General features: G+C 38.5%; 1 protein-coding gene across 1 annotated transcript in view; it reads right to left on the bottom strand.

The window, feature by feature from the left end:
• Nucleotides 1–5065: 5065 nt before the first annotated feature.
• The window catches only part of LOC139939743 (uncharacterized), a 59365-nt gene continuing 52294 nt past the window's right edge, over nucleotides 5066–12136 (bottom strand). The window contains exons 2-3 of the mRNA XM_071935839.1: nucleotides 9738–9968; nucleotides 5066–8264 (exon numbers count right to left, since the gene is read on the bottom strand). Coding sequence (XP_071791940.1) covers nucleotides 6481–8264; nucleotides 9738–9968 — 2015 coding nt within the window. The 3' untranslated portion in view covers nucleotides 5066–6480. The remainder of the gene's footprint in view (nucleotides 8265–9737; nucleotides 9969–12136) is intronic.

Below are 12136 nucleotides of genomic sequence, written 5' to 3' on the forward strand. Positions count from 1 at the left end.
AAGTAGATTTCCTTTTTTTTTTAACCACTTTGCGGAAACAAAATCACTTTAATGTCACATGACTCGTGCTCATAAATTATTTACCGTGACACATCAGTTGAGGAAACTGACTTAAATTCAAAATAAAAACATTTCAAGCGAAGTTCGTGACAGAGAAGCTGTTGGAGGGTGTTGCAATAGCACCTTGTTTAGAATTACTCTATAGATCAGAGCCGAGTTTCACAGAGCTGCTTAAGCACAAAAGGTAGCTAAGCAAAACATACTTTTGCTAACCAAAATAAGATTACCAGCCAAAGTACCATGTCAAATGCACACTATGTGATCGGTATCCTGCTCTTTTATGCTGAGCAAAACAATTTTTTAACAGGGTTCTCTGTTGAAGCAGTTCTATGAAATTTTGCCCTGATAGGGTAGCAAGATTAGAATCTCATAAACAAACACTGAGCTTCAAATAATAATACAAATCGATGATCACAATCGTGTTATAACTAAAACAGCATCTCACAGTAAAACCATGATTTATTCAGAATTTTTAATTTTATACAACTGTCGCTGTGCCAAAACGGAAAATCAGAGAACAAATGTTAAAAACAATAGAAAAAACCATTCTGCAAAAGCTTGCCATGTAGAAATTCATGTTCAAAATAACTTTGTTTGAAGTTGGTTGTGTATTGATGTGAGAAGCTAAGAGATATTTATTTCTGCTGCAGGAGATGCGTCGGCTTTTCTTAGATACATGTCATTATTAAAAACCATTCTTGCGTATGAAAATACTTCATAAATGTTCGGTTGGAAACACTGGCATGATCCAGTCATTCTTTCAAGTGTTTTGATTCATGTCTAAGTGCATTGAAGGAGACATGAATGCTTCAGGGAGAACGGTTCATTGCCAAGCGAAATGGCGAAGACATTGAATATAAATGATGCGGCACACTTAACGTCATTGATTGGTCAACTCGTCAGCAAAGTACAACCAGGCCGTATTTGTGTCAGTCTGTCTGTCAGTGTTAATCAAGCGTTCATAGTGAATGAAGACCGGTTCATCTGAAACTAAACGGCGTACTAGATCTTCTTACTCTCTTTGCGATTTAAGTGAAGTCAACGAAAATAAAATATGGAAAGGTTAGCGGTAAAATATGAAAAGGTTTGCGGTAACACCGTGTTATGACTATCTCTAACGAAGTTGGGGTGGTTCTGAAAAGAACCGTTGGTTTCAACTCGACGTTTCGATCAGTATGCTCTGATCGTCTTCAAAGGGAGCCATATTATCGTGTTTCCACCCTGCAAAGTTTAAAATCCGACAATAAAATAAAAACAAATTGAAGCAATTATAGCGTAACTCCTGTTTTAGAGTCACAAATAATGTGATATCCTCAAAAAAGGAACGACAAAGTTCAAATCATCTTGAATGTATGATGAATGAACAATCCTATTTGGAACAATAATTACAGCTTTACTCGATGTCCTAAACGCACAATTATTGTAAAATATAGCTTTTTAAGTCTTACTGTATTTCTTTTCTAATGAGATCTGACGTTTATGGGATAATGGATTTGACAACGACAAAGTAACGCAGAAAGTGCGTTTTTTCTGGACGGTAATGGTGAGCATACTGGTCGTTCTTACATTGTGGTGCAAAAGTGATGGTTAGATTTTGAGTGCGAGTCCCTTGAATAAAGACTTTGCAGAATTGGGACTAGCTAATACTTTAGTGGTAGCTTTTAAACTTCATGTTTATCCATACCAACCTATATATTTACATGAAATAACCGGGAACCGTTCAAATCAATCAATCGATCGATCATTCGATCAATTTGAAAACAAGGGAAATATTAACGCCTCCCAATGCGTTAAACAGTCACCAAAGTCAGAGGTATATTATCTTCGAACCTCAAATGAGCGTCTTCCCCGCCTCTTAAAGCAACATAAAAAGACAAGTTCACCACAAAAGTTTAACAATAAGAAAGGGATTGCTTACTGCATGAGAGAGACGTGCGAGTAGCGACACCTTTAAAGACACTGGACACCTTCGGTAATTGTCAAAGACCAGTCTTCTCACTTGGTGCATCTCAACATTATGCACAAAATAACAAACCTGTGAAAATTTGAATTTAATTGGTCGTCGAATTTGCGACACAACTAATGGAAGAAAAAACACCCTTGTTACACGAAGTTGTGTGCTTTCGGGTGCTTGATTTCGGGACGTCAAAATCCAATTCTGAGATCTCGAAATCAAATTAAAATATTTTTGTCGAAAATTGTTTCTTTCTTTACAACTACGTTACTTCAGAGTGAGCCGTTTCTCACAACGTTTTATACCAACAACAGCTCTCCATTATTCGTTACCGAATAATTGTTCTTGGCTAACAATTCTTTTTAGAATTACCAGTGTCCAGTGCCTTTAACATAAGAATCCATAAGCAAAAATCCCAGTCCCAAACTCATAAGAATGTACTTTGAAGGTCGTCCTCCTATTTTCTATAATTGCCCACTCTGAGTGATATGCTCAATTTCTGCATGATATCTCAACGGCAGCCCTTAATCACGCCGCATTTCATTTGAGATAAGAAATGAGAAAGGTTTATGATATTCCTTCTTCTCGGATGATGAGCGAGGAAATCATTTCTGCGAAACAATTTATTCCGCTGATTTTCCCGTTTTGAAGGATCAAGGATATGATATTTAAAGCGTAAAGTATTCTAGATTCTTAGGTCATCCGGTCGTTTCGGTCACCTGGCCTCTATTTCCCGAATCAGTCACACAAGTTTCCGAGTCGGTACGTCATATTAAAATACAGGATAAACCAGCGTCAGTCATGAAGTCTATGTAAAGTACGAGCTGGTCTGTCTGTCAGTCAAACAACAGAGGCTCGCTCGCTTAGTCAATCAGTCAGTCACCCTTTAAAGCCATCCAAGACAAATACATATATAACGTCAAGTTCTTTTTTTATGTTGGACATAAGACTTATTCACTTATTAATAGTCAGGTACCTTTGATTTGACAAGGCATAGTAACCAATACTGCGTGAGAACATATTAATTGCGCATTGGAATTTCACGGGTGTCTTCACATCTTTGAAGTTGTTTTTACTTCATCGTGACGTCACGGCTGTTAAATGCGTTAGTTACACCTTAAAGGAGACGCTCCCAGCTAAGGTCAACTTCTGCTTAACAGTTTACTTTGCAATATAACAATTTTGGAAAGGACTCGCTTATTTTATTTAACGCTGGGGCTTCCCCAACGGTCCCTTTTTTCCAATCAAGATTAACAGCCATGGTTTACTTGTGAACTGTGCCTGTAACTTCAACTTAAAACCAACAAAAGCAAATCAGTAATTGACAGTAACTCCAAACCAGTTATTGACTTACTCTGTACTCAACCCAATAATTATGATACATCGAGTTTGTACATCTTCTCTCAAAAAACTGACTAAATTTTAGATGGTTGTTAATATTCTGTCAGTCCGTACACTATAGATGGTTGTACCGCACCTTAAAGGAACACGTTGCCTTGGATCGGTCGAGTTGGTCTTCGAAAAGCGTTTGTTATAAAATGTATATAGGTAGAAAGACGCTGTAAAAGTAGAATACAATGATCCACACAAACATGCCTCGAAATTGTACGGTTTTCCTTTTACCTCGTCGACTAACACAGTCGGCTATTTATGGGAGTCAAAGTTTTGACTCCCATAAATGGCCGACTGTGTTAGTTCGCACAGTAAAAGGAAAACCACGCAATTTCGAGGCAAACTTGTGTGGATCATTGTATTCTACTTTTAAAACATCTTTCCAACCATATGCTTTTGTATAACAAACGGTTAAAAACGCTTTTTTATAGACCAACTCGTCCGATCCAAGGCAACGTGTTCCTTTACGGTAGGCTGAAAACGTAACAATGTATCACAGGACCTAAATGTAGCCCCATCGGAGTGTCCCTAAAACTGTAGTCAAGAGTTATAATTTAATGTCATGAATAGACTAGAGCTACATTTAGGCCCTTTTAGCTAGTCAGTCAGTCAGTCAGTCAGTCAGTCAACTCATGAAGCTGGGACTCCAGACAGTAGTCGGTTCCGTGTATTGCGTAATCGGTCATATTGTTGGTTATGGTGTACAAAACGGTGCAATCAGTTTACATAACGTCAGTCGGTTTAGTTTCTCTCATCAAGGTTTAAACCGAAACTCAATCTAATTGTTTAAAACCAGTGACAACCTCTAATGATTTGTCCATGGTTTCAATTGATTAGAGTGAATGAGGGTCTAAACAAATTGAGAGAGTATTTAACCATTTTACATAACAACATTTTCCAATAAGGCATAGCAGTGCTTTGGTCACCAGTCAGTCAGTCAGTCATACAGGTAGCCACTCAATCTTCTAGTCAGTTTATGGAACCTCTTTTAAAAGTTGACTAAAACAAAATAATCTAAAAAGTCACAATTAGTTTTGTGAAATGTCAGTGTATAAGTGAGACTTGGTGGCGCTAGTTTTAAGCTTCAAATACAAAGGTCACGTGTTATCTCAGACTGCTTATCTGATGATGGATTATTGGTCTGTGTTAAGAACATAAACACGAGTTTAAATAATTAATCCAAACATCCTACTTGTGTTTAATAATAGATCTTTGGTAACAAAAAACATCTTGTTAAATCTCAAGTTTAGGTTTTCCCATCTGAACTGTACATGTCTATTGGGCTATACAGGGACTCACAATACTGGGCCCACTTAAATCGAACAGAAAATATTGCTGAACAAATGTCTGCTAAGCAGAAATGAGTAGGACACCAATCACAAACTGTACGTGCGACATGGTAGTTTAGCTGGTAACATTATTCTGGCGAGCACATTTTTGTTATGCTTAGCTACTTTTTTGTGCTTAAGCAGCTCAGTGAAATTGGGCCTCATTTCTGTATACAATGCTACCCATAATGGGGACAACATAGGGTGCGTTCGTTTAGCTTCCCCGGGCGACCCCGGTGTGTGGCGGTTTGTTTTTCCAGGACGAACGTGTGCAGATAATATACCCACGTTCGTCCTGGAAAAAAACCGGGGTCAACCCAGGGAAGCTAAACGAACGCACACAAAATATCTTTTGAACCAATGACCTGTGACATCCCATGTTTACAAAAGAGCCACATAGCCTGGACTTCCAGCATGAACGATTTGTATACAGCCTAATGGAAGAAAACATCAAATATTTTATTTTATGGAGATTGCACTGTCTAATTTTTATCAACTTTTTATATGGTGAAAGGGGGCACATCTCAAAACTTGTCCAGCTTTTACCTATATAATTCTTTGATTTTTGTGGAAATTATGACACAAAATGTCAATTTTCCCACATGACCAATGTAGTATTGTGCCTGCCAGAATACTCAAAGAATTTACAAGGTCACACTGGTTGTAACAAAGTTCATATGGTCTATCTATTTAGGCTTATACTAAGTTATGTGTTGTCTAGTGTCTGTGTTTTTGTCGGTAAGTACGTCCTGCATTTGTTGTCACGTGTCACATCTCTTTTTTAAACTAAATTTATACATGGTGTCAGTCTTTGTCGATATAGTTTAGTTTAGCAATGGTTGTTCGGAAGATTTAAAAGAACATGTAAGATCCGTTTACGTTAAGATATTACGTCGCATTCAGCGCAGATAAGCAAACTTTGATAATGAAAGAGGGCGTGCTTCAAAATATTCCAAAGCCGTGTCGACCTCATCAGCGTTTTTAAAGGTACTGTCATTTTTTTTTCGCACCGTGTGTTCTTTTTCTACTTTTTCTCTTTTTGTATACAATATTTCTCCTTCTTTTATTATGTTTCTCTGTTTATCTTTTTGTGCTTCTTTTCGTCTGTTTCTTTTTACACGTCTTATGTTTCCCTTTCCTTTATAGTCACTGCTTCTTTTACACGAAGTAGAACAGTTGGCTTATGTTGGTTAGGATTTTTGTTATTATAGAATATTATTCTTATTGAAATTAGATTTTGTTCTCACAAACATATTTTGCTTTTTCTTTCCACACACCTCTTAGAGTTAACCTCCCTCATATTAGGGATGTTTCTTGATTCAGTTAAATACTCAGTCCTCCTGTAGTGTCAGTTTCTCTCTATATAGTCACTGCGTTCCTATGTGTTTTGATTTACAAGTAATAAATACATACAAAATATCTCACCAGCGTACATTAAACATAATATTCAAACGTATTGCTTTTATCGGAAGATAAATACGTTAAAGTGTAGACTTTACAAAAAAAAAGAGTGATATTCTGTTGTACTATATAAACACCACAAAACTTGATGTTGATAACATCTGGAAATATCGTGAAAAATGTTCTGTTGTTGTAACTTTGTAATTCTAAATAAAGATACTTTCCATTGTATGGTCTATATTACAGAACCGTTCTCAAGGTATTATTTCTACATTGCTAGTTTTAATCTACGACCCCCTCTGACGATGAGTCACTTTCACTTTCCTCACCGCTGGGGGCGCTTTGTCAATCGTCGTCACCAACTATTCCTACACGTCGCCCAATGTGCTTCACCGTGACCACGAACTTCTTCATAATCAGTGCAATACACATTGAAGTGACTGCCATACCAACGAGGGTATACATACAGCAGGCGAGTAGGCTATGCAGTTTATCCGCTGGTACATAGTCTCCGAACCCTATTGTTGTTAAAGTGATGAAACAGAAATAGAAAGACTCGAAAAGATTCCACTTTTCTTGAATGAAAAAGAACATGATGGCACCGAGCGTTATGTAGCTAAAGAAGAACGCTAAGACGGGTCCGATTGGGATTTCAGCCTGTTGGAGGGGGTCAGCACCGGGGTCATCGGTATCAGTAGATTCCGTGTCACTATCAAACACCGATGTACGATCGGAACCCAGAGGGGTAAGGCTACCAGAGTCTCTGCCCCTCTTCCTCCGTCTGCGATCTCCTCTGCTGCTTCTACTCCGGGTACTCCCACTGTCCGTCGTACCAGCGCGCCGCCTACGTTGAGCACGGGGATTATGTACTCGATCGCGAATCACTCCTCGGTCGTACTCGCAAAGCAGCCGAACTTTCTCGTGTTTTAGGGCAGGTATGAGCGATGTTAAGTCCTCTCGGCTGCTGCCAAAGCTTTTATCATAAGTAGCGAGACGGACAGCTGTTGCTGAATCCAGTATTTTCAATTGTTTTGAGTGTAACGATCTCAGGGTAGGTGGTGACATGACGGGTCTTTTGGTTTTGCGTTTTTTTGGTGTTCCTTTCCTCCTTTCGACAATTCTGACCTCGGTATTCTTTCGGTGTTTTGATGACCTGACCTTTGAGGCACTTTCTAAGTCCCTTTTGGGTTTATTCTTCACTTTTTTCTTAGATCTATCTTTGCCGCGTGTCTTCTTTTTGCCTTTGTTTAGATCGGTAGCACTGCCCGTGACCTCGTTATTGAGATCATCCGCACTCTTAGATGGTTTGGGGAGAAATACATCGTCTTCCTTAGGTGCACTTTCTTCCTCGTCCTCTGCAATATCTTCCATATTGAAAGAGATTGAGCGATTTCCGTCTAATTGTCGAAGCTCAAGACATGAATGTTGTCTTGGTGGTAGCCCTTTATCAAAATGCTCCCCTAGAGTTATTGATGAAGACGCACGACCAAGTTTCTTATCAAGTTGGACATCACTGCCTTCACATCTCTTGTCTTTGGAGGGGTGGCATGTTGTCTCTACATATACAGGATCCTTAGTCTTTACGGATACTTTTCCTGGTGCTGTGACCAAGGATTTTATTGATCTGGTATCACTTTCAGGGGTTTTGTTTTTAACTACAATCACCTCTGGCTCCGGTTCGTCAAAATCACTCAAGTCATCGAAGTCTAAATCTTCCATATCGGCCGTCGGTGCCTTCCCGATCGGGGTCTTATTAGTAGTAGCAGGTGTACTGATTGGGAACACTTTGGGCAACGACTCCTCAGTCGGCGATATCTCAAAATGCACAGGACCTGGGTTCTCAGACAGGTTGGGTTTGGTGCTCTCCTCGGAGAACATGCCGGCGTTTTCACGAGTATCTGAGTGTTTCTCTTCGATTTCGTTGGACTCATCGTACGAGGGAGGTAATGGTGCCTCACTCCGAATAAGTTCCATGTTGACCGACATCGGTCGGCCTTCCCTGTAGGGTTCGGAATCAACGCGGATCGTTGCCTGGCTGGGGGTCTTCTTGACGGTCCGGGCCTTGCTGCTCTTACTGCTTCGGCTGCGGGTGGAGCGAGTAGATCTTGCAGAGTCTTTACGTCCCATGCCTGATATGAATAAAAGATAGAACGACAGGTGTGTTAAGGGTACAGTCTATACTAGAAGTTAAAACTTCTTGGTTAACTATCAAATGTAAGACAAGTCCTCAAAAGAACATAATCTACCAAGCCAGAAGATAAACAAAAGTTGTTACCACAAACCAAATATGCAGCATCATAATGCACAATGTTAAACTTTCAAGGGAGTCAAGTACATCAAAATAATGTTTTGACTGGTAAACAATAACGATTTGTAGTCGTAAAGTTTGTGCTAAATAGTTATTTAACAAATAGAGTCAAATTCAATAAACTAATGTACAATTGTTTCACCCAACTCGACAAAAAGCTCAATGTGAGAACACCGTTGTAATAATACAGCCGCATACCCTCGAATTCCTTGATATTGCATGCTTTGTTGTTGTTTTTGCTTTCTTTTTGTTTTGTTTTAATTTGGGGGGGGGGCAATATTATACCAATAATAGTTGGTCTCTGCTAAAGTTTCTGTTTTGGTTTTGGTAATTTGTTTCAATGAGATAAAGAAAAAAAAACAGAAGAAAAAAACAACGTCATTTCTCTTGCTGTAGCTGGTTATACCGCCCTCTGTTTTTTCTAGAAAAAGTCAAATTGCTCATCAACTTCACGTTAGAGCGCCACCACCAGCCAATACTTCTTTAGGAATGGCAACGGCTGTGGCTACGACTACTGCTAGGGGTGGTGCTAGAAGGACGTTTGATACTTCCAAGCGTGAAGACGCAGGGACCTACCCGTAGCCTTACACAGCCGCTAAGTCGGACGCAGTTATTGTCATGCCCTTCAATGCTGTACTTAAAGAACCTTTTGTCTTTTCGTTATCGATTTGAAAATCAGATGGAATCTAACTAATATTATAAACCATAACATTTATAGAAAGCAAGCAATTACAGATTTGTGACTTTGTGGTTGTGTTTGTTTCGGGGTTGTTGTTGTTGTTGTTTTTTTGCTCCTGATGAGTTTTGTTTTTGTTGTTATTTACTAATTACTTAACCTTCTGTACGGACGCGTTAAAGTGAAGTCTGCGGTTTAATTGTGACTTTCAAGTGATAAAACCACTAGTGCGGGTCATATGAAATGGCGTAACTCATAATTCTGACATAACATCTCATAATTATGATTAAGTCACGATCAAGGCCTATGCCAAATAAGTCAAATTATGAGATATATCTCAGTAGTGTGAGTCATAAGACTTGCACTAAAAACGTATTTTAATCATAATAATTATGAGATAAAGTCATAAAGTCATAATGATTATTAAAATTGTCATTATGATAATAAAGTTATATTTATGACAAATTCTGCTAATTCATACCGGTAATCACCGAAACAGGAAACGGCATTAGTAGAGATTATAATATTTTTGAATATATGAATATTTACAGTGGACCTCGCAGTAGAAATCTATCCTAGCATAACATTCAATCACAGACTACAAGTGTAGAACCTTACCTCTTCTTCTCGCCATCTTCCTTGCCCTTTTCCTTGATCTTCTTTGCCTACAGCGCATGCGTACTCTCTGACACAGTCTACTGGTGTACATGATGTAGAGTAGTCTGGCAACGTTCGCCAGGACTCGACCGACGTTGGTCAGTACGAGCAGCATTAATGGTATACCTCCCAATGCATAGATAATACAGAAGATTTGACCGGGGATTGTGACCGGAGCGATGTGACCGTATCCTGTCAAACAGAAACAAATCATGAATTTAGTATAGACATTTGAAGAAAAACAAATTAAGGTTAAACTTACCATAATGGGTGACTTTTGGGACGCAATGGGCAAGTTCTAGCGGCGACCATTCAACGACCAGTCAATGTTCCATGGTTACATTCAATACATCCTGGGCACCAGACTAAATCATCCAATGGTCGACTATAGTGCCTCGCTCGAACTTGCCTCCAGGTGGCAGCAGATTACCAGGTAAACACATTGCTCTAGGTAATTATGCGCATGTTCATAACTACTTCAATAATTAAATTGTACCTGCTAAGTCTGCTGCCACCTAGCGTTTTAAAGTATTCCATTGGTGGTAACTTTCCCCGAGTCCTGCTTAATAAAAACACATAATACTCGGTTGGGATTCGAACCCACGACACAACATTGTAGAGCAGATGCTTAACCACTATACAGCTGCACCGGGTAAGCCCAGTGAGGAAACTTCAGTTGGAATCCTGTAAGTTAGTAGAATGTAGGCTACCTTAACGATTTATTGGTGGGTTTTAACTGATAAGTCTGTGCGAATTATTTCAATAGAAATAATGGTATAATGGTCACAAGAAACTAGGTTGCCTGAAAACAAATTTCCGAGCGAAAACTAATTTTGCATGCAGAATTAGTTTTGTAAATTGTTTATGCTTTTGTAATTGCAGAATGCGTTCTGTGCTACCGAACTGCTGATTATGTTATGAAGCACGACAATACATTCTGACATACAAGTCATTGCTTCCAGTCTTTAAGAACATGCTGAAAATGTTGATGGCGTTACAGGACATGTCAAAGCAAATACAAAACTCGATTGAACGATTGTACATTTTTGTCGCGTCTATAACAATGGGTTTTTTTTCTGTAGGCCCTAGTTCTACTTTTTTTTAATGAGTTGGCTGAGTTGCACTCAAAGTCTTCATTCAATTTACAAAACCTATGAGAATTCCATCAAATTGGGTCGGCTTTGCGATTGCGGCAATCAACAATATAGGTTCATAAAAAATAAACTAAATAAATTTTGGGGGGAATTGCACAGTTCTTGAAGGAATATGTAATATGCATTTAATAATCGGTGGTCTTTCAGATAAAAACAATTTTTGTTCTTGATAATTACTAGCAACTTTACGTTTAGCAATGATAATTATTGCTTCTCGACTTGTTTGGGTTCTCTGTATTTGGGAATCTGGCTGCTAGCTTATTGAAAGTTCGGTAGGCTAATAATTATATAATAATCATACCACTGGTAATTTACTGCAGCTGAACATATTTTTAATAAGTTGCAAACCGTCAGTGCATATTTAGAGTTATTGGAGTTGACAGTTTCGGTGTAATAAAATAAATTATAGGAAGCAGGGGGATACCATTGGAAAAAAACAGTGTTAAGTAGAACTTGTAACTTGAATAGTATTAAACTTTACAACTGTCAAGGTACATAGGCCTATCCCATTGATGGGTTTATATTGAACACGGTGTGTTTTACTTGCTTTTGGGTGTTTAAGGCGGTGGACACTATTGGTAATTGTCAAAGACTAGCCTTCGAAGTTGGTGTATCTCAACATATGCATCAAATAACTAACCTGTTAAAATTTGAGCTCAATCGGTCATCAAAGTTGCGAGATAATAATGAAAGAAAAAATCACACTTGTCCCACGAAGTTGTGTGCGTTTAGATGGTTGATTTCGAGACCCCAAGTTCTAAACTTGAGGTCTCGAAATAAATTCGTGGAAAATTGCTTCTTTCTCGAAAACTATGGCACTTCAAAGGGAGCCGTTTCTCACATTGTTTTATACCATCAACGTCTCCCCATTACTCGTCACCATGATAGGTTTTATGCTAACAATTATTTTGAGTAATTACCAATAGTGTCCACTGCCTTTAATGTGTCCATGGGATACATCAGTTAGTAATAACAATAAACATGTATATATAGAGCATGTTATGGGCCTAAAAGCTGTTAACACGAAAAAAAACACATAATACAGAGAATACAATTATTAAACCACTTACAAAAAAGAAAATCATTAGAACAAAACAAAAACAAAAGGAGCCAGAGGCTAATTGAAATTATGCCTCTACTTTTGTGGTTAAACCAGTGAATCGGTCTGATCAAAGCGATATGCTGTGTCGTCTATTAGCTTTCCTT

Source organism: Asterias amurensis, chromosome 7 (assembly GCF_032118995.1).
Source record: "Asterias amurensis chromosome 7, ASM3211899v1".
NCBI lineage: Eukaryota > Metazoa > Echinodermata > Asteroidea > Forcipulatida > Asteriidae > Asterias > Asterias amurensis.